The sequence below is a fragment of the Lathyrus oleraceus genome, chromosome 7 (genome assembly GCF_024323335.1).
Source record: "Lathyrus oleraceus cultivar Zhongwan6 chromosome 7, CAAS_Psat_ZW6_1.0, whole genome shotgun sequence".
Classification (NCBI taxonomy): domain Eukaryota; kingdom Viridiplantae; phylum Streptophyta; class Magnoliopsida; order Fabales; family Fabaceae; genus Lathyrus; species Lathyrus oleraceus.
This window is the reverse complement of record NC_066585.1, coordinates 362,475,760-362,500,484: the sequence shown is the minus strand read 5'-3', so window position 1 is coordinate 362,500,484 and position 24,725 is coordinate 362,475,760. Positions and strand designations below refer to the sequence as shown.

The window sequence follows — 24,725 nt, the reverse complement described above, 5'->3', positions numbered from 1 at the left end:
TGATTTCCTTTTCTTTTGAAGTTCGTCTTCCTCTAGCTCTATCTCATGTCTCCTAAGGGAGATAATGAGTTCTTCCAGGCTTATGTTGTTCAGATTCTTGGATGACTTTAAGGCATTAACCATAGGTCTCCATTTCTTTGGAAGACTTCTGATTATCTTTTTGACATGATCTGCAGTTGTGTATCCTTTGTCTAGAACCTTGAGTCCTACAACTAAAGTTTGGAATCTAGAAAACATTACCTCTATAGCTTCATCATCCTCCATTCTGAAGGCTTCATATTTTTGGATTAAGGCCAAAGCCTTAGTCTCTTTGACTTGATTATTTCCTTCGTGAGTCATCTTTAAGGAATCAAGGATCTCTTTCGTTGTTTCCTTTTGGTGATTTTTTCGTACTCATTGTAGGATATGTCATTCAACAGAATAGTTCTGGCTTTGTGGTGATTCTTGAAATCACATTTTTGATAATCAATCATTTTACTTCTGGTAATGACAATACCAGTATCAGATATAGGTGGTTCATAACCGTTTATAACAATGTCCCATAGGTCAGCGTCATAGCCTAGGAAGAAGCTTTCAATTCTATCATTCCAATAGTCGAATTTCTTTCCATCGAACACTAGAGGTTTAACGTTGTAGCTATCTCTTTCATTTGTGTTAGCCATGATATTTTTCTCACGATGGATCTCTCTACACAGTTAAGTGTTAGATTCAAAAGTCAATATTAGAGCCGAAGCTCTAATACCAATTGAAGGTAGAGAAAAACAAGAAATGGGGGTTTGAATTATTTTCACGGACAATAATTTTTTTAACAATGCTACACACACAAAGATAATAACAAACAACACAAAAGTTTATCCTCGTAAACTTGAAAAACAAAGTTACTCTAGTCCACTTGGCCAAGGTGTTTTTTCCTTCAATAAGGACTTAATTCAATAATCTAGAAAGATTACAACAATCGTCTAAGAGTATAATGATCTATTAGCCCTCTCAAGTCTACAGACTTCACAAGTCACTTGAGGAAATATATAATGACTATTTTAGAATTACAAGAAAGTGTTTAGTGCTTCTAGATAAGCAATATGAACATAGTAAGAACAATGATCAATGATCACACTTAGAGCAATAACTCGTGTGTGATGACTTAAAGCAAGAATTTTGTATATGACTTAATTTGGATGTGCAGAATTATTGTGTAATAGCTTCGTATCTTGGTATGATGATAGTTAGGCCTTTTTATAGTGCTTGGAGATGATACCGTTGAATGGAGCATTGATGCTGATATCTTGCCAATTATGGGACTTAATGACATTAATTTTATTGTCCTTTCCATAGCAGTTTTTGGAGAGTATTCAATATTTTCCATATGGAGATTCATACCATACTTGTAATACTTCTTTGTTAAGTTCTTGATTCTGATATGTTGGGCGTGATTCAGAGTGCGCGAAATTCAGACTCTTTTCTCATATCTTGTATTCTTCAGATAGTTGTCTGTTGTGTCTTCTTCGGAGGGTCTTGACTGATCTTCAATTAGAAATTCTTCTGATGTAAGGATCCTTAGAGTTGTCATATGTCTTTAGATGCAGAGTTTCCAGAGTCTTCAGATGACAGATTATGTGAGTGATTCTTTTAGACATGCTTATCTTCAGCGTCAGATAAGATATCTTTAACTCTGACTTAGCTATTCTCGCCTTGGTGTGATGTCAGGTGTTGTTTCATTAGATTTATTTTTTGTTAGAGTCCTGCACACTTAGAAAATTTTATTAAGATACCAAAATGTTTCACTCTTTGTTATCATCAAAACTTAGAGATAAATTGCAGAATCAAAATCTTGTTCTAACACTTATCAAACGTTTGTTGTCCATCAAATAATTTTCTTAAATAATTTGAATGAAAAAGGACCATAGGAGTCTAGAATTCCGTGGGAACCCTAAATGATTGGTTTGAGATTGATGTCTCGTTTCTATTCAATCATTCGTCATTCACTTATAAAACAATCCAACAAATCAAACTCTTTTTCTCGCCGCTGTGTGATCTTCAAAACCTTTTTCAAACGAAAGATATTTTGTCTTGGCATGATGCAAAACAAAGCTTCGTTCACAGTCGTGTGAGTTGAGATAAGTGAAGGTTTCCCGAGAATGTTAATATGTAAAAATTAATTTAATGTGATGCAAATGCCTGCTCTTCACCTGTTTTGGGTAAGTAACATTTTTCCGTGATTGAAACAAACATTTTCTACTCAGAGCTATGTAGCCTTGAGTTCTTCAACGCACCAAAAGATACGTAGAAGCAAGACCCGTAATCTCGTCAGGCACAATAATAAAAAAACTTTTTTGCGACCCCTTTCTTTTTCTCTTTTCTCTTTTAATAACTCGAAGAAAACAAATGACATAAGTTAACATTCAATCGCAAGTATAACTAAAAGGTTCCCATTTAGTACAACGGATGTGAGAAGTGCTAATACCTTCCCCTTGCATAATCGACTCCCGAACCCAAATATGGTTGCGACGACCATTTTCGTTTTTAAAGGTTTTATTGATATTTTTCTTTTCCTTCATTTGTATTAATAAAGTTCGGTGGCGACTTTGTTCCAACATATTTTTTCGTGAGCGTGCGATGCACTTCGCGAATGATTGTATATTTTGAGGTACGTCACATGCCTTTCAATTAGTAGAATATATTCATCATTCATTGAAAGTATGTATAAGATATATGTAATGACAAAAATATTTTTGAGATGAAAACATAAAAACATGTAATGTTATGAAATTTATATGATATGTTATGATTATTTTTATGATAATTTGAGCACTTGAGATATATAATCATGAGATAGCATATTATACCATTTTTGTTTGATCATCCATAACTTAATCTTTTCAGACGATTCTTCATTCTTTTTTATTTGAACATGATTTTACCATCTTAATTGTCTTCATCAAAACATCTTCTTTGAAAACTTGAAATTATAGAAACAAGACATGCCATACTTTTGAAGATCACGATAAACTCGAAAATGTTACAACAAAACAACGAGGAGACAACAATGCCATGTACTAAAACACTTGGATAAACATGATAAGTACGGTAACAAAGCACGTAGATACTAAGTAGATAGACTATAAAGATGATAAATACAATTTTATTACAAATGAATTTGAGACCAATATTGATGATGGCATTCAAGATATATGTGGATTGATGTTAGTGTTGCCTACAATATTTGATTAGATATCAAAAGTATTTTATATTTTATGTACAAGGACTCGTGCGATAAACAGTGTTTTATAAATATTTATCTTTTACTGAAATAGGGTTTTATAAGTTATTTTGATATGAACTACGAAAAATGTTGAAATCAATAAAAGATAAAATTCAGCACGGATAACATGATGGTTCGATTATAGTGCATATATCATAACCAAATGTTTTCTCATGATCAACACATGTAGCTTTTAGTTAGAATTCCATATTATCATGTGTCGGTTAGAAAATATTAGTCATTTCTAAATAATATTATGAGATTGATGACATTGGTGGAGTCAGATAAAAAAATTTGGGATGACCGCTAACGTAAAGTAAAGATTATAAATAAAACGTAAATAGTATACTTGTAAGAGCTCTTTTTGAATTTGATGTGAAATATACTTGCAATTTTGTGGAGAATTTTCCAACACAACTTTTGCAACTTCATCATTATAGGATGCTAAAAGTTTCAATAACTCAAGAAAGTTACCTTGATTTCTTGATTTGCTACTTTCGTCGTGGCCCCTAAAAGCACAAGCTTGTAGTGTTAACCAACGAACAGTGTCAATTGAAGTCTTGAGTCATAACCGATTATTCATTCTTTGACTTGAACTTTGCACTTGAAGAAGAAGTACGATAGGCCAATCTGAGGGTCGTTACTGCAAATCTTGTTGTAACACTTCCACTGAATCCACTAGGGGGTACTGGTGCATAAATAGTGACTCGGCCACCTCTTGAGGGGGGGTCCCATGTATCAAAATGTTGGTAATACGTTCAACATGCTTGTCAGTTGAGATATATGATTATCACGATGCTTTCTTCACTCCAAAAGCTAATTTAGTTTATGACGCCTTTGGACCATCGACTACTGAAATGGAGACAAAGCTTTGTGATCTAGAGGAGAGGATAAAAGCTATCTAAGGATCTAGTGCCTTTGGGTTGGAGACTGGAGATATATGCCTAGTGCTTGGTGTAAAGATTCCTGCTAAGTTCAAGGTCCAAGTCTTCGAAAAATACAAAGGGGTTAGGTGTCGAAAAACCCATATCTGGTCCTTTTGCATGAAGATGGCTTCTCATTCTTAGGATGAGAAACTTTTAATGCACTTCTTTCAAGATAGCCTCAGTGGGGGATTCACTTGAATGGTATATGCAGCTTGAACGCACGCATATACGAACTTGGAGGGAGTTAGTTAAATCATTCCTGAAACATTATCAGTATAATTCAGACATGGCTCCCAACCGGACTCAACTCTAGAGCCTCACTTAGAAATCAGGTGAATCATTCAAGGAGTATGCCCAACAGTGGAGAGACTTGGTTGCCAAGGTTCAACCTCCTCTTCTGGAAAGGGAACTGGTAGGCATGTTCATGAATACCCTTTAGGGGCCTTATCTTAATAGGATGGTTGGAAGCGCCTCCTCAGGTTTCTCATACCTGGTCATTTGTTGGTGATCGGACTGAGAACTGTTTGAAGATCGGTAAAATCCAAGACACAATTGTTGTGGCTAAGGGAGCAAAGAAACCCCACTCCGGGTCCCTAAAGACGAAGATAGAAGAAGAAACAAGTGTTGTCATGGAAAATATTCAATCTCAGTTTCAAGCACATGTGGATCTCGTGCCATGCTACCACTATATTGCTACGGCTCATTACCAACAGCTTCCGCTCTAACAGCCCAATCAGGATCAGATGGTCCGACGTCATATACAGGAACTGGTACCTCTCTTGGATCGTCACGATGGGGAGGGACCAACCGTGGATGCAAAACACAATAATACCACTCCAGATAACCATCTTCTACATCAGATGGAGTGGTGGCCAGGGTAGATGGATCGATCACATCGATAACACTCTGATGGTAACTAATCCAATCAACATCAATATCCGTCGCCATCATACAATCAAGAGGTGGGGATGGAACATACTGCCTATACCCGAACTGACGTAAACATCTGTCAGGCAAGTATGGAACAACTGTTTCACCCCACTTCAAACAGCCCTTGTAAAGACATATCTCATCAAATAGACGTCATGCTCTATGATCCTCAAATGGACGCCATATGACGTCGGCAGGTGTCAGCTCGTCCAAAATAGGTCGTAAATCATCAACCTTCAGGACTCCTTGCCTATACGACCATCTCATCGCTCGGGGAAGACCACAGTTATCAACAGGTTTCCAATTCTCCCCTCTTTTTCCAACAGTTGGAAAGTATTCGTGAATCCAACACTGTTACAAAATACAAACATAATAAATAAATAAAATTAAGTTAACATATTTTATAAAATGAATCCAACACTTAATAAACAAAATTAAATTATATACCTGTAGGAGAGTAGGATATCCACCGAGCTATTTGCAACTGTACATGGACGCATCTCCAAGATATATGTATAGGGTAACTAGTGCAGCTGCTCCCCAACTATATCCTGAACATCTATCCAAGTCCGTAAACAGGAGGAGGTATCGTGCCTCTACAAGTGTAAAGGTCTTATCGGCAAATATGGTGGAACCCACCAACATCAATAGATATGCTCTGGTCGCATATGCACAGTTGGAAGCAGCTCTATGATGTACGAATAAATCGTATAACCACTCCAACTTGTAATACGAACTCCTGCAGCTACGGACATGTGACTGTGACTCACCCTGTGACACTCCTAGGTAGTCAACAGGAAGCTCAACAGCTACCTCTTCCGTCACATCCTGAGGGCTCCAGAAGATACCCCTGATGGGCAAGTGAAGCAGACATGAGACATCATCCAAAGTAATGTTCATTTCACCTAACGACATGTGAAATGAAGATGTCTCTAGATGCCATCTTTTCACAAATGCAGAGACAAGATTTGTGTCTATCTTGTTCAGACTGGTTCTCTGAAGTGAAGATAAACCAGATCTAGATACCCAACTCTCCATCTATGGTGGAAGAGCCAATGGAACCCTAGATGTCAACTTCAGTCCATGTCCAGCAACCTTCAACTCTTTCTTTGGACCTCTTTCCTAAAAACAATTAAAACACATGTTAGAAAACACAATATAAAACATTCAACTATTATTCATTTTCAAATATATCCCGTTTATTTACCTCACCGAACCATAAATGTCGAGCAACATGATGCTCGTACTTCACCAAAAGAGACGTATCGTACGGTCCTCCTGGATATCCAGCCGGCTTAGCTGCAGATGAAGATGCGCCCCGGTCTAACGTGCGGACTGGAATCCTACCATCTGCACCTCATCTTCGAACCACTGCAAATTTTTTTTAAAAAAAAATTATTAAAAATTATAAAATAAAAAATACGCACCGGAACACTTCAAAGAAGAGTTCCGGTGATTTAAAAAAAAATGATGACTACCGGAACACTTTTTAAAAGAGTTCCGGTTTAGACCATCCAAACCGGAAGTCTTTAAGAAAGACTTCCGGTATACAACAAACCAAACCGGAAGACTTTCTAAAAGACTTCCGGTTCAGTGCCCCAAAAGGTAACAAACCGGAACTTTTTAGACATGTGTTCCGGTATACATTATGTGAACCGGAAGACTTACTATGAGTGTTCCGGTTTACAATACCAAAAAATGAAAAATTTGCTTTCCGGAAGTCTTTAGACGAAAATGGTAAAAAAATTTAGAAATAAAAATATACGCTATTTATATGAGGGTATTTTGGTCAAAAAAATTTAAGTGTAAGGGTGTGGGTACAATTATAGAAATACGGGCTAAAGTTTTCCTAAATAATCCAAGGTGAATCCAGTATCTTAATGGATATCCTAATGGAGCGATACACTCTCCTATTCGAACAAAACCGAAAATATGCCGCCGAATCTCCTATCTTCAACCCTAACATTCACCCAGTCAAGCTTGCCATTTCTCCATTTGAAACGAATATGAGCGGCCATGATTCCAGCTCAATCATCTGAATCGACTCAAGCTTGCAATATCAACGCCGATAATTAAATCGCAGCAACAAGGAGCGTCTATGGTTCACGTCTTCTTATGGTTCTACGGATTACATTGCAGATCGTGACTCAGAGTAGCGTCACATTTGGAATTCAACATCCTCTCATCTCAGAAAATTAAAACAAGACTCAAGCAGAAGTTGACTATGCTTGAGGTTCAATTATCGGGATTTATCGTCTTCAACGCATCGAAACAGAAACGAAATCGAGACAAAAACTAAAATGGAGCAAGGGAAGAACTCACCGGTTTGAAGTGATTTCGACGCGGTTGCTCCGTCGATGATAATGAACTGAAAAGGATGGGCTTGAATCAGGTTATAACTCCTCTTCTCTTTGTCGCACCTAAACTCCGCCGCTAAATCCAACTCGGAGCTCGAATGCACTCGTCGATGCGTAGGATTCCGGAATCATTCGCTCCTCATCAAAGCTCCATGGTTCGGCCAAGATTTACAAAGCTCTGAGGCTCAGTTAGAAACTCTGATAGATAACAGGTATGATTTCCCTTCTTCTTATTCAACTCTTCAACTCTTCTGCGTTTTGATTACTTCTGTGTCGCATTGTGGAATTCTGCAGATAGAGGTTGCAGAATCAAGGTGAAGGTTGTGCAAAACCGAATGGTTGGAGAAGAGGTGGAGATGGAGGTTTGAAGGTGTGTAACAGAATGAAGGTGGTGGAGATTGAAGATGGAAACGAGATCGTGGAGGTTTTTGCAAAAATGGAAGTTTTGATGCAGTAGAGAAAATCCAACGCCCCAGAAGCATACAGGTACATTTATAGTGAGTTTTTCCTATTAACAGAATCAGATGTTGTTAGTTATTCTCAGAATGAATCAGTTAAGAAAATCGATTATGTTATGACTCTGTTAAATTTTCAGTGAGTTAGTTAAGAAATCTGTTAGGGTTAGTTAGAAAGCTGCAATTTCAATTAGATGGTTTTCATTCCCTATATTGTGTTTCTGTTATTTGAACTTCTGTCATGGAAATGAATTATGCAGGTCATTCCATGGTTTCTTTTCTCTAGTTTTATGAGGAGCGCAGCAAGATTGTGATCGGGATAAAGTGTGACGGCGTCAGGCTCATCAGCCAGGACATATGCAACCCTAGCAATAGTCTTCACAAGCCCTTCGAGAAATGGTTTCACCGAAGTTCTTGATAGCAGAAACCTCCCTTTTTTTATATAACAGGTGGATGCAATGGTTCATGTGTGTAGGTTGGATCTAATGGACGTTGTACTGTATTAATGAATAATGGTTATAAATATTTGAAATTCATATTGGTTGTTAAATGGATACTTATTATGTTGATTGGTTACTTAAATGCATTAATGGACATTAGAACAAATTCTAATACTAATCTTTAAAAAATTGAAATAATCAACCCAAATAAAAATAAATGAAAATAATCTTGACATCCAAAATTGATTATGAATCAACTTGAAAATCCTATTATGATTAAGATCAATCACAATTAACTAGAAACCATTAAAATCAAATTAGAGAATCTAAAATTCATTTGAATTTTGAATCGGTTGAAATTAAGATCCATTTAAAAGACAATCGAAGATTAAATTGAAATTCCACCCACAATTTGAAATCAAAGTTTAATTAAAATTAAATTGGAAATAAGGCTCAATTAAGATTTAAGTTAAAAAAATCCAAATCCAATTAAAATTGATTGAAATTTGGTTTAACATTAGAAACCATTTTGAAGTTAAAAGCATCGTGATCGAAAAGGCATAGACAACGACCAATGTTTACCCAAAACGAGACAATATGGATTCGGGAATGAATGGTTGACTTTGGCCAACTAGTTGACCCAAAAGTCAACCAATGACCGTAGTCAACCAAGAGGCGTGAATTATGGATTTCTTGTGTAAAAGAAGGCTAGTAACCAATGCACTAAAGACTCGAGTAAAAGACCCAGGATTACTGATTTTAACCCTGAACCAAATAACAAATCGGGCAAGGAAACAATGTAAGCCAAGAGTCGTTTCCCCAATGAATTAGGGTTTTGAATCCATATAATGAGTCCTCATCAATCACCAGCTTTGAATCTATAGATTGACCAATGCTAGTATGTATGTATATGAATGAAGCATGAATATGTACCGATGAACCTCAAGTCATAGGTCAAGTGAAAAGAGAAAAGGGGAGGACAAATTTTGGAGTACAACAGTATTAATGATAAAGAAGGTGAAGAAGTCGAGAGAAGATTGGGTACCTTACGATATGGTAATGACATAATTTAATGGAAATGCCTCGAAGTCCAATAGAGTAATAGCATTAAAGTTAAAGGTATGATATATGACTAACTAAATCATGTTCATAATAAATAAATAAAGGATAATTATAACTATTACTTAGTATAGAATGTATACGTTTCATATGAGAAGTAACTTCAGTTTGTCCCAAAATACTTATGATTTAGGGCAAGAAAAGGTATGTTGAACATGTCAAAGGTGATGAGTCAGCCTTTGAAGCAAATAATGTTGGCGATAATACGATAATGCAACGTTCTATAGGGAGGTGAATAGACCTTCCAAAAATAATTTGACCGGTATAAAAAATTAGTTGATTTGGAAAACTTATCGGCGTTGAAAAAATGGTTTGTGTAGCAGAAGCAAAGTGAATATAAAATTGATTATGCTTACCATTATTTATATTCTCTTCAATGTCTCTACTAACTTAAGTAGATGGAAATTGAATTGGGGAAGGGGTTGGAGTTGATGGTTGATAGTGATGATGTTTTTGGGTTTCTTGTGATAACGATCCAAAGCAAGAGAATCAATAGAAAAGGAAGATGGTGATTGAACAAGGGAAAAGGTTGGGGATGATGGGTGATGGTGATGATGTTTCTTACGATGATGATCTAGATCAAGATTACCAATAAGGAATGAATATGGTGGCTGAATATGCAAAAGGGTTAGGGTTGATTGGTGATGGGAAAGATGTTTCTTATGTTGATGATTTATATCTAGAGAATCAATAGATGAATTAGATGTTGATTTTCAATGGTAAAGGGTTAGGGATGATGGGTGATGTCAAGGATGTTTCTTGTGATGATGATCCAGATTAAGAGAATCAAAAGAAGGAGATGATAGTGATTGAACATGGGATGAAGTTTGGGCAGATGGATGATGTTTTTGGTATTTTTGTGAGTATAAACCTCTTTAGCAGAGCCCATGAAAGAGCTAACTTAGAGTAAGACTAACACTAAGATTAAAATTTTAGCCATATCTCTATGCAAGATAAATGAACCAAAAGTGATGACGAAGTGATATTGATATGTTGTGAGTTCTTGAAGGATATTATCTATAGGAGCTATTGTAAAGAATCCATTCCAAAATTACTACGTATTTGATAACTTTCTATTTTATGGATAGACAGTATATGTATAAATATATTAATAAATATAATAGATACAAAGACTAAAAGTTACATTTAATCTTTGAATGTTTTAAAAATTACTCTCTTTGATATTGTAAGAAAAATTTTACTTTTTAGATTCATTATATAATCAATATCTTTATTAGTTTCCATAGAACACAAATTGACGCTCTGCTAGAGTTTTCTTATGAGTCATCCATTCCTAAGGTTTGCTTATGCAAACCAAAAGAATCAAGCTGAGGAAGAAGACTTGAAGGCGCTGAGCACAAAAAACATTAAACAAGGGAGAATGCTACACAATACAAAGACTTCATTAGTGCAAAGAAATGAAGAGGTTGGGTAATAACAAGCTGATCAAGATAGAAGCATGGGAGGAAACACACACAAAAGTATGGTTACGGGGGAGACGTCTGGGAAGACGATGATGCATCGTTGTACTATCACACTAAGAAATTAATGAGAGAGGAAATAGAGTTTCAAGAAGAAGGAATACAAATCGAAGAAAATAAACTTAGGGATTATGATTGTCCTGAGTTCGTGTTATCATCCTTAGAGGAACAAAGGATCGTAAAACCTTAGGAGAGAGGAGTGATCATCAAAATTCTGGGAATAAGGATAGAATACAAAGCTTTAGAGAATATATTAAAACATATATGGGCAAGGAAAGAGGTCTTAAATATCATAGATCTTGGCTAAGATTACCATCTTGTCACCTTCACAAATAAGGAGGATCAAACCTTTGCTTTGAAGGAGGATCCATGGTTAATTTATGATCACTACCTCATTGTAAGGGAAATGAGCCCTAACTTTTGTCCATCTAGTGATGCAGTGAAACAAGTTATAGTTTGGGTCAGAATTACTGGGATACCAATTAAATACTACGACCATCGCATGCTAACTTTCATCGGAAAAAAATATGCAACGCAGTCCAAGTCGATAAAACTACACTCACAAGAGAACGAGGGAAATATCCAAGGATATAAATCCATGTCGATTTAACCAAGCATCTCCTGAAAATGTTCTAGATCAAGGGGAGATACTATAAGATGGAGTATGAACAGCTTCACATGTTATGTCTCAGTTGTTGACATTTTGCCTATCACGCCGAAGGATGCTCGGGAAAAAAGGAAGAAAGTAGTGGCAAGAATGGTGTAGGGAATCCATGAAATAATTTTAATGGCGATTACAATGCTGAGAAATAGGATAGAATGAAAGGTCATTTGAGGATAGTGCAAAACATAAGGATACCAAGGAAAGGCAGACAAGAAACAGATAAGGAGGTGGTACAAATGATAGGGCATGGAGTTCGAATGAAAAAGGTGGAAGGAAATGCTGAGGTATAATGCTCAGGATCTTGATTCGTGGAGTTGAACAAGGAGGTCAATAATGAGGTCCACGAGGGAGATTATTCATAACATAAAGGAGGTACGATCTGATGGTAATGAGAGAACCAATAATGAAGCAAGGGACACACATGAAAATGCTTAACAAAATGATAACAAAAAGAACCAATGCAAAGACAATAAATGGATGAGTGGAAAAAAAGGTAAAAAGCACTGGCAGTTACCTAGAAATAGCATCATATGGCATTTTCAAGGATAAGATAAAAGGGAAAACACGTGGCAGGACCAAATAAAATCTGGTAAAACTTATGGTGGATAGCATTGAGGAGGATCTTTTCAGTGGCTTTAACCTAGATGATGAACAAGTGGCAGAAAAGGTTTGCAATAGTGGAGTATCTTAGCATCAACAAAATGAATTGGATCAACTGGGCCCAAAGGGACTTAGTACCCAAGGGTAAATTGAAATCACTAGTAACTCTATGCACCTTGATCCAGGTTCAGAGCAATCTTATGAAAGAATTTTTCTGACACAAAACAAGGAGCAAGAGTGTAACGAAGTAGAGGAAGATGGAGGTCTTATGGCATCAGAGATGGAATTTGTGGTGGAAACGGCAAGTCAAAGACAAAGAGTACCAGAAATTTCACAATACATTTTAAGGAAGTCGATCAATAACGAATCATGTTCTGGAATTGTAGAGGCGTCGAAAATAAAGCATTCTAGAGATTTTGTAACTCCTATATTCAAGAGAGGAAACCTGGCATCTTCATAATGATGGAAACTAGATCAGACCCGTGTAAACTCAACAAAGCTTTCCTTCAATTGGGTTTTATTGGTTATGAATTTTCTAAATTAAGAGGATTTGCAGGAGGCATAGTAATGGGATGGAAACCTGGGAATGTTCAAATAAAAACCCTTAAGAACCACTTTCAATTTCTCCATACTAAAATTAGTGCAGGTGTTGGTTGTGATTGGTTTTTAACTGCAGTTTCAGCAGGTCCTAAAGAAGAGGGGAAGAAGGAATTATGGAAGGTGTAACACCCTAAACCCCAAAACTAATAAATAAAGGATTACTCGACAATTTAAGGTGTCACCAATGACAATCCTTCGACAACACATAGACATTTTAAAAACATGCATTTGGAAATTAAACAACATAGGACATATGTCATCACATGCTCACCTTCACTCAGGGTATCATTGCATCGGAATCACATATATCATAATAATAAAATAAGTTAACTTCAACTTAGTTCTTATAAAGATTTAACTTTCACAAAATGATTCAAAAAGAAGTTTCAATATCCATTTTCAACAACTTCAAACAAACCATCATAATAATTATCAAATTTCAACAAAACAAATATGTCGACATCAACCATAATAAAGAAAACACTGTTCGCCCCTAGTGTTACAGAATCGGAGCATGGCGACTAATAATAAAAGCAAAAACTAATGAAAATAACTCCAAGAGTTATTTCCCACTCACAACAACTCTACTCCTGAGTATCTGCGAGATGTCCATTGTGGAGAACATCAATGCAAATGGGGTGAGAATTCACATCAATAATTTAATGGTATAAACTGCAAGGTAGTATTCAAACATCTACACATTCAGCAACCATCACACAACATCATTCTCACACCCAATCCATCAACATACACAACAATTACATGTTCATCATTTAAATTATGCAATGAGACTCATAACCTCAACTAGACTCATATGCATGTGGTACCATATCATAATCAATTGGTTCACTCAGGAACCAGACTCACCCTACTCGAACCCCGAATCCACCCTGTTCGGATTCGGGACAAGTTATCAATCCACCATGTTCGGATTGCAACTTGGCTCTTTCATCAACACTGACGACATAATGAATGCATATCATAACACGTCAATGAAACAACACATAATGTTTAAAGTCCCCCTGACAATACACAAAACATGCATTGACCCAACGTTAATATATCCCCTCCCGAGCTATCATCCACAACAACTCACAATTTAATAACATAATCATGCTCATACAACAACATATCATCATCACAATTCACCGAAATCATCAGAACATCATCATCATGTATACACATATCCATAATTCATCAGTTATTTCACTAATTCGATAAAAAAAACTTTTAATCGATAAATCATAGAAACATCATTTAAAACAGCAACTAACAGAGTACAACAAAACATCCACAAAGTCGAAAAATTGAAATCTGCCATTTATCATCATCAAAACAAATATTTAAGCCTACTTAAGGCTTATGGCGGGTTACCCATCACGGGCATGGCACCCGCCATCGACCTGCAGAATACATAATTGCATTTTCTGCTATGGATTTCACATTATAACTTTGATATTTGATTCCATGTACTCAAATCGATCAAAAAACAAAAGGAAATCAAAGTATTAACATCACTCAACGTATATCTTTCAATTAGCAACCATAGTCATTAATTATTCACCACTTTTATCATGATTCCAAAAACCTTCCAAACTAACCAATGGTGAAAACATATTGACAAATCAAAGCATAAATTATCCCACATACATGTACACAAATTTCATCACGAAAAACTGATTACAACACCAATTGATTAACAAATTTAAAATTCACATATAATCACAATGAAACATGCATAATCATACAAAGCATATTAGAGGTTAAGGAATCCTCAACTCTACCCTTAATCATATACCCGTTATTGAATCAATTCTCCCCCTTACCTCAATTCCTAGCAAGAAATTTGAATCTAAATTGCTTGGAATATTCTCTTTTCACCCAAAGTTTCAAGTTCTCCCTTTGCCTCTAGCCTTTTTTCCAAAGTTTCTATGAACTGATAAAAACTCCTAAACTTAGGTTATGTTCCTAATTTAAATCATTAGGGTTAATCTAGTTGAACTTACAAACTCACCTCTCACTTACTAACATCCTCTCTCCTTCCTCCCCTTTATTTCTCATAATTCCCACTTTGGCCCTAAACCTTCTGTTTTTCCATCTTAATTAAATAATTCAATTAAAATACTATTGTTTAATTATTAAAATAGACTCCTATAATTCTAGCTCACCTTTACCAATCTCTAATCACTATCCATACTCCCACTTCAAGGTCACACACCTCTAACACCCATATTAATTCAATTATCGGACATAATAATTAAATTAAAATAAAATTAATTCACGAATAAACACATAAAATAACAATTCAAAAATTGGGGTGTTACAACTCTCCCTTACTTAAATAATTTTCACCTTCGAAAATTACCTTGAGTAAACAAATTCATATACGACTCCCTCACCTGGCTCTCAAGCTCACAAGTCACGTTTCCACCAGTTGGTCCTCCTCAATCTACCTTCACCAAGGTAGTCTCTTTACCATGTAACTATTTCATTTCCTGGTCCTCTATCTGCATGGGTGATGCCTCGACATTCAAGTTATCTCTCACATGTACATCATCCACTTGGATCACATTGATCTTCTAGTGGTCTGTTGGACAATCTATGGTCCAACCATAACACCCTCTCCTAACTCATACCAACATAAAGGTGCCATACACCTCATACCATACAACGCCTCAAACAGTGTGATTCCAATACTCAAATGGAAACTATTGTTGTAGGTAAACTCAATCAACAGTAAATGTCTATCCCAAGAACCTCGACGTAAACCTCGGATCCCTGTCAGATACAATATTGGATGGAATCCCATGCAAATTGACAATCTTCTCAATATACATCTTGATTAGCTTATCCAATGGATAGTTAAGTCGAATTGGAATGAAATGTGCCAATTTAGTTAACCTATCCACAACAACCCAAATGGTGTCAAAATTCTTCACTGTCTTCGGCAAACCAGACATAAAGCCCATCTAATTATTGTCCCACTTCCACTTAGGAATAGACAACGACTGCATCAAACCTAACGGCTTCGGATGTTCCACCTTTGAATTTTGGGAATTCAAACAAGCATACACGAACTCATCAATCTCCTTCTTCATTCCTGGCCACCAAAACATCTTACTCAAGTCTTGATACATTTTAGTAGCACCATGATGAATACTCAAGCCACTTTTGTGATCTTCCTCAATAATACTCTTCTTAAGTTCGGGCACACCTGGTATACAAACTCTATCTATGAATCTTATCATACTATTCTCGTCGATTCTGGACTCACCACCTTGACCCTGATTAATCGACATTAACCAGTCAACTAATCCTAAGTCGATCTTTTGACCCTCTCTGATCTCTTCAAGAATACCATGGTCAGCTTTAACATGCCCAACTACATACTATTATGAGTCATTTCACATACTAAACTCAGATCTCGGAATTGTTCAATCAACTCCAAATCTCAAACCATAATCATCAACGTATACAACGACTTCCTACTCAAAGCATCAGCTACGATATTGGCTTTACCATGATGGTAATTCAAACCAACATCATAGTCTTTCAGAAATTTGACCCATCTCCTTTGTCTCATATTCAACTCTTTTTGATTGAACAACTACCTCAAACTCTTGTTATCATTGAACACTTCAAACCTTAAACCAGACAAGTAATTCCTCCAAATTTTAAGTACAAACACAACATCAGCTGGTTCTAGATCATGCGTAGGTTATTTCCTCTCATGAACCTTCAACTATTTAGAAGTGTAAGCCACAACTTTTCTATTCTACATCAGTACACCATTTAAACCCATCATTGAAGCATCATAATATACAACAAAAGACTCACTCAAATTCGGCAGAATCAATACTGCAACAGACATCAACTTCTTCTTAAGTTCTTTAAAGCTTTCTTCACATAAAGCATCCCATACATATGCTTGACCCTTTCGAGTCAACTGAGACAAAGGCATCTCCAACTTCGAAAAAACTTTGATAAACCTTTTGTAGTAACCAACCAAACCTAGAAAACTTCTGATCTCGGTAATAGACTTCGGAGTTTCCCATTGCAACACAACATCAACCTTCGACGGAGCAACGATAATACCTCCACTAGAAATCACATGACCTAAGAAACTCACTTCCATCAGCCAGAACTCACACTTAGATAACTTTGCATATAGTTTCTTATCCTACAAGGTTTGCATTATAATTCTCATATGTTCTGCATGATCTTCATCTAACTTCGAATATATCAGAATATTGTCGATGAATACAACCACAAAATGATATAGATACAAATGCAATATTAGATTCATGTACTCCATGAACATTCCAAGAGTGTTAGATACACCAAATGGAATCACTGGATACTCATAATGACCATGCCTCATTCTAAAAGCAGTAATCGGAATATCTTCTGGTTTCACTCGAATCTGATGATATCCTGACCTTAAATCAATCTTGCTAAAAACACAAGCGCCAACCAATGATCCATCAAATCATCAATCCTCGGAAGTGGATAATTGTTCTTGATAGTCACTTTATTCATCTGTGGATAATCAAAGCACAACCTCATGCTACCATCATTCTTCTTAACTAACAGCATTGGCACTCCCCACGGTGAAACACTAGGTCGGACAACCTTCTTCTTAAGTAACTCTTCCAATTGTTTCTTCAGTTCATTCAGCTCTGAAGCATACATTCTATAAGGAGCCACCAATACAGGACTAGTACCAGGTACTAAGTCTATAGCAAACTCCATCTGGCATTCTAGAGGTAAATCGCTGAAATCATCAGGAAACACTTTGGGAAAATCACCCATAATTGGAAGCTCTCCCATTACAGCTTTCATGACGATCCCCAAAGCAACAAACATAGCAAACACTTGTGCCTTCTCTTTCAATAATTATTCTACTTGCTTAGCAGATATAAACATTAATTCCCCATATCCTCCCATCTCTAGAAATATAACGATATTGTAAAAGTAGTTGATAAACACGGTTGAAATCCAACCAGTTCATTCCAAGGATAACATCAAGATTACTCAACTGTAGACAGACTAAATCTATCGCAAAATTCTTACCATAAATAGTCAGAGGACACTTTAAACACACCAATGAAGTAGTTACTGAACCACTGGTTAGGGTATCAATAACTATACTTCCTACCATAGAAGATAAATTTAAATCCAATCTCTTAGCACAATTAAGCGAAATAAAAGAATGTGTTGCACCCGTGTCAATAATAGCAATCAGAGGGGTACTATTGATAAAACACGTACCTCGAATCAACCTGTCAGCACTAGTAGTCTCTGTCCCTGAAAAATGAAAAAAAAATCCTTCAGATGGAGCCTTATTTGGCTTCTGGAAATTAGTACTAATATGGCCTTGCTCACCATAATTGTAGCAAGTCACACCATTATCCTTACAATCAGTAATGAAGTTCCATGTCTTCCCACACTTGTAACACTTCTTCTCAGCACTTGAGCACTCATTGGCATAGTGACCTATCATACCATACCTATAACAATGGACCGAAGTAGGAGCTCCCCCCACTTGGTTTCTTCTCAAGTGTAGCCTTCAGTTTCCCCTTGTCAGCAGTAGTCAAATACGGCTTTCCTCAGAACTGTCCCTTCCCTTTATTTTCACTAATACTCTTGTAGTGAACAGATCGAGCTCTGTTGTCTTCATCATATATTCTGCACTTATTCACCAATACAGAAAAGTGATGGATCTCCTGATAACTGATACCTTGTTTGATCTCAGGATGCAACCCGCTCTCAAATTTTATGCATCGCTCTATGGGAGCATTATTATAATGCAGATAAAATTTCACCAGCTCCTCAAACTATGTAGTGTATTCTAAAATAGTCAAATTTCCCTGCTTCAACTCAAGGAATTTAATCTCTCTTTTGCTACGCACATCCTCAGGAAATTACTTCTCCACAAACTGCACTTTGAATACAGTCTAGGTAGCCTCAGTACCAGTAACCTCTAGTCTTTGGCGTGCGTTATCTCACCAATCCTCAACTTCCTCATATAATATGTGAGTACCAAGCAATATCTTCTGCTCCTCAGTACATGCCATTACTCGAAAGATCTTTTCAATCTCTTTCAGCCATGTATGATCACCCTTTAGGTCATACCTACCCTTGAACGTCGGTGGATTATTCCTCTAAAACTTTCCCAAGCCGCAGAACTTATCACCAACCTGATTCTTCTATCCATGCAGCCCTGAACCACTGACTCCAAATCATCAACAATTACACGATCGTTTCTTCCATCCTTTTGCACAACATCAAATAGACATTAGAAAAAATAATGCATCGACAATGTACACACACATGTCGCATGCTAGGGAACAATTATCATGAAAAAACTCTGGCCAGACGGACTGACCTGCTTTGATACCACTATGTAACACCCTATACCCCGAAACTTATAAATAAAGTATTACTCGGCAGTTTAATGTGTCCCCAACAAATATCCTTCGACAATATATAGACATTTTGAAAACACGCAGTGGAAATTAAACAACATACAACATTTGCCATCGCATGCATGCTCACCTTCACTTAGGTTATCATTGTAGTGGAATCACATAAATCACAATAATAAAATATGTTAACTTCAATTTGGATCTTATAAAGACTTAACTTTCACAAAATGGTTCAAAAAGACTTTTCAATATCCACTTTTAACAACTTCAAACAACCCATCATAATAATTATAAAACTTCAACAAAAAAAATACGTCAACAACACCCATAATAAAGAAAATATTGTCCGTCCTCAGTGTTACATAATCAGAGCATGTCGACTCATAATAAAAGCGATAACTAATGAAAATAACTTCAAGAGCTATTTCCCACTCACAACAACAACTCTACTCTTGAGTATCTGCAAGATGTCCAAGGTGGACAACATCAAAGCATAGGGGGTGAGAGTTCACATCATTAATTTAATAGTATAAACTAAAAGATAGAAATTTAACATCTAAACATTCAACAACCATCACACAACATCATTCTCACATCCAATCCATCAACATACACAAAAATCATATGTTCAACATTTAAATTATGCAATGAGGCTCATAACCTCAACTAGACTCATATGCATGTGGTACCATATCATCATGAATTGGTTCACTCACGAACCAGGTTCACCATGCTCGAACCCAAATCTACCCTACTCAGATTTGTGACAAGTTACCAATCCACCATGTTTGGGTTGTAACTTGCCTCTTTAATCAACAATAACATAATAATAAATGCATGACACAAAACGTCAATGCAATAATACATAATGTTTAAACTCTCCTCCCGACAATAAACAAAACATGCATTGACCCAATGATAATAGTTCCCCTCCCGAACTATCATCCACAACAACTCACAATTTAAAAACATAATCATGCTCATACATCCGCATATCATCTCATAATTCACAAAAATCATCCCAACATCATCATCATGTATACACATATCCATCATTCATCAACTACTTTACGAATTCGATAAAAATCACATATAATTGATAAATCATACCAATATCTTTTGAAATAGCAACTAATAGAGTATAACAATACCCTAAAACACCCATAAAGTCGAAAAATTTAAATCTTCCATTTTCACCATCAAAACAGGTATTTACGCCAACTTAAGGCTCGTGGCAGGTTACCCGTCACAAGAATGGTGCTCACGATGGACATCAAATCACAACCACGTCACCTGCATGACGACTGGCTCCAAAATTAAGCATGGGATTCATTATGGGTTACCCCCATGGCGCCCATCATCGACCTACAGAATGCAGAATTACATTTTCTGCTACAGAATTCACATCATAACTCTGATTTTCCATTCCATGTACTCAAATCGATTAGAAAATAACAAGAAATCAACATATCAATAAGCAAGCATAATCATCAATTATTCACCACTTTTATCATGATTCCAAAAAACTTATGAAAATATATTGACTCATCAAAATATAAATTACACACATTTACATGAATTTCATCATGAAAAATAGATTGCAACCCTAATTGATTACCAAATTTCAGATTAACATATAATAAAAAAAAATAGGCACAATCATACAAATCCTATTGGATGTTAAGGACTCCTCAATTATATCCTTAAGCATATACCCGTTATTGAATCAATTCTCCCCCCTTACCTCAATTACTAGCAAGAAATTTGAACCTGGAGTGGTTTGAATGTTCTCCTTTCACCCAAAGTTCCAAGTTCTCCCTTTGCCTCTAGCCTTTTTTCCAAAGTTTCTACGTACTTATAAAAACTCCTAAATTTAAGTTATGTTCCTAATTTATATCATTAGGGCTAATCTAGTTGAAATTACAAACTCACCTCTCACGTACTAACATCCCCTCTCTTTCATCCCCTCTATTTCTAGCTAGCGTCTAAACGGGAACTCTCGTGCCCGTTTATCCGCTTTTTGTAATGAACACGCGCGTCAAAAATAAAAACGATTTTTTTATTAGTTTTGATTTTAATTTAAATTATTTGTGTAATAAACTTGGTGAATAAACTCATATAGAGAAGAAAAAATATTGTACAAATTGTGAGAAATTATGTTGAGAAGTTATCCTTATTTCAGCTTTTTTTAATTTGAAATGTTGTGAAGTTTTTCATTTATGGGGTAATTTTGGTAGAAAAAAATTAAGTTATTTAAAAGGCAATTTTGGAAGAAAAATAGGTCATTCCAAACTCTCTTATCCCCTTTATATATAGTTATAGATAATTTTCACTTTGATCTCTCTATTTCACATCTTAATTAAATAATTTAATTAAAATACTATTATTTAATTATTAAAATAGACTATAATAATTCTAGTCCACCTTTATCAATCTTTAATTACTCTCCACACTTTCATTTTAAGGTGACACACCCCTAATATCCATATTAATTCAATTATAGCACATAATAATTAAATTAAAGTAAAACTAATTTACAATACAATTCAAAAACTGGGATGTTACGGAAGAGGCTCAACGAGGTAGCGAATATTATGTATAAAGTTTGGTTGATTGCGGGTGATTTCAATGACATCACGAAAATAGAGGCAAAATTCTGGCATCGAATAGACGGCGCAAGTTGTTCCAAGACAGAGTGAATGCTTGCAGTGCCATGGATATTTGGTCATCTGGATAGAAATACTAATGGCGAGGTCCGGTTATACATGGGGGATTGAGATTTTATGAAAAGCTTGATAGAGCGTTGAGTAAAGATATTTGGAGAATTCAATTTCCAGATGCGCGTGTTCAAGTTCTAACTAGACTTGATTACTCTGACCACCACCCAATTGGTGTCACTAACTGATAAAGATCATAGGATGATGGCCACACTTTCAAGTTTGAATGCGCTTGGCTTTTAGAAAATACAATAGGCTTAAAAGGGCTTGGAAAGAAGGTAGCAGTCTATGTGCAAACTTGGAGGAAATTCGCTCCCAAGCTATACAATGGAAGTTTCACAGCATCATAAGTATCCAAAAATAAAAGGAGTATATTATGGGCGGGATTAGAGGAATTCAAAAAGTGATGCAAGATGGTAGATGTCATGCAGGAATTAGGAAAATTGAGAATGATTTATAGCTCAACCTTGCTAAAATTCTGTACCAGGAAGAACTTGATTGGTTCCAAAGAGAAAAGACAAAATGGTTAATGGATGGTGATAGAAATACTAGGTTCTATCATACTAGAACTATCCAATGTATAAGAAGGAAAATCATTCATTTGCTCAAAGACTCAGAGGGAAAATGGATTTAGGATGCGGACACCATCAAACTGATGTTCAAAGAAAATTACCAAAACATGTATACAACTGAGATTGAAACTGCAGATTGGGTGCAGATTCCCATAATTGGATAGTCACACAATCAATTGCTTGAATGAAGAGTTGCATACTGAAGAGGTAAAAAAGTTGTTATGGATATGGCTTTATGGAATTCGCCAGGGCTAGACGGATTTCCCGCAGGATTTTATCATATTAGTTAGAGGTAATATGAGTAACTACATTAGAGACTTGTGGCACATGGTAGCTGACATATCTGAGGTAAATAGTGTCGCATTACGCGAAAAACCGGCGGGAAAAGACACTGAGCCGCCACGGTGCATTATTTATCCCAAAGGAGGGAAAGGAAACGCTCGAAGTAAACCTGGAAAGGACATGGTCTCGCGACCGGAGATTGATGGGATCGGGAGTCGGTTATGCGAAGGGAAGGTATTAGCACCCCTACGCATCCGTCGTACTCGACGGGATCCACACTCAAAAGAACAGAAGAAGGGTTGCTAAAAATGCTCAAAACTGCACACACACTGGAATGAAACACAGATGAAAGACGGGGGAAGCGGACTCGGCATGATATTGCATCCTGGGCCTACGTAGTTTATCAGGCGCAAACATCAGAATTGACGTAGTTCGGGGACAGGGGAAAACGTGCTCGCTAGGATGTCGCATCCTATGCATACGTATCTTCTCTAACCAGAGAAGAATCAGAGCACTCGTAGCTCGGCTAACGCACGCCAAACAAACACAGACACAAACAGGCAAACATGGAAATCGAATGCCAATCGCTGGACTTACATCAGACTCCGAACCAACAAACACACATAGGAAACCAACTGCCAATCGCTGGCCTTATGTCAGACTCCAAACCAAAAACTCACACAGGAAACCGACTGCCAATCGCTGGACTTACATCAGACTCCAACTAGAAAAGGATAACGAACACACACAAAAAGAAAAGAAAGTTCCCGGAGAGATCAGCTCAATCTCCTACCTACGTACCTCATCTGGTATGAGGATCAGGGCGACGTAGTTCCCCTTAACAGGGAAAGAACTGTCCTAACCAGAGACTAGGGAGATAACAGACTACTAGGGAGACTACGACTCGAGCCTAGAAGTTGTCATGCAAACGATCCCTATGTTGAGGTCTCTATCCTAACTTGCACAGGAAGCAAGCTATCCTAAACAACACATCAAGCAAAACACAAGCACAAGTATCACACACTATATGCAAACAATTGGCTCATACAAGGCTAGGCTGTAGAAACAAGCCAACTGGAATGGGGTGTTTTTAGCTCTTAACCCTAACATTGAGAGTTAGGGTGAAGCAGATGAAATGGGAAGTGAGGGTAAGACCTCACAGCTCTTATCCCTGGCCTGGGAGAGCTTGACTCAAATAGAAAGTGTGGGAGTTCAGAATGAAGGAACTCTTCTCCACATGACTGACACAACAAGATCTTGGGTTCTTATTCACAATGCATCAACACATGGTGTGAGCAAAGTGAATGACACAACTGAATAGCAGGGGATGGATTGCACATCCCTTTTATCTGCCAATTGCCTCTTAAGAGGTCTTTACCTGCTTGGCACAAAATTAAACATCCACAGACATTGCCTCTTAAGGAGGGCTTCAGACAGGTGCCTGCCAAAGTAACATGACAGGTCTCCAGACTACATGAAGATCAAGGAATTATACCTCAGTGGTATGCCAACCACAAGCAAGCAAAGCAAAGTTCAAATGAACTTAAAGCAACTTAGGTACCTGTGGAAACATCTAAACCAATCAATACACAATCCAGACAAACAGTCAACAGTCAATATCAAACAGACAACCCAATATGCAACACATAAACCATAAGCACAGGTGAATTGTTCTCAAAGCCTACAAAATAAGCAAATGTTAGCCAATAACAACAAATGGTCAAGCTCAAATGAAGGAGCAACATCAATCATGGAGATGCACACTTGAACCTGAAACTCACAACTCAAATGTAAGTAACAAACCACTAGGTCAAAGCCTAGGGTCAAAAGTGGATCAAAAACCCAAAACAGAACTTGATATTCAACATGGATCATATTTAATCAATCAAGAACAA

General features: G+C 36.7%; 1 protein-coding gene and 2 long non-coding RNA genes across 3 annotated transcripts; 1 reads left to right on the top strand and 2 right to left on the bottom strand.

Annotated features, from left to right (window-relative positions):
• Positions 1-3,318: 3,318 nt before the first annotated feature.
• On the bottom strand, positions 3,319-6,475 carry LOC127105071 (uncharacterized). Its single transcript, XR_007794897.1, has 3 exons — positions 6,323-6,475; positions 5,563-6,237; positions 3,319-5,466 (listed from the first exon to the last, which is right to left on the bottom strand). It is a non-coding gene; the product is annotated as an uncharacterized LOC127105071 (long non-coding RNA).
• A 473-nt stretch (positions 6,476-6,948) lies between these two features.
• On the top strand, positions 6,949-8,503 carry LOC127106466 (uncharacterized). Its single transcript, XR_007795400.1, has 2 exons — positions 6,949-7,958; positions 8,188-8,503. It is a non-coding gene; the product is annotated as an uncharacterized LOC127106466 (long non-coding RNA).
• Positions 8,504-17,740: 9,237 nt separating this feature from the next.
• LOC127103852 (uncharacterized) lies at positions 17,741-18,334 on the bottom strand. The gene has a single exon (XM_051041093.1). It carries the CDS (start codon positions 18,332-18,334, stop codon positions 17,741-17,743), a length of 594 nt encoding a protein of 197 aa, XP_050897050.1.
• Between the last annotated feature and the right edge of the window lie 6,391 nt (positions 18,335-24,725).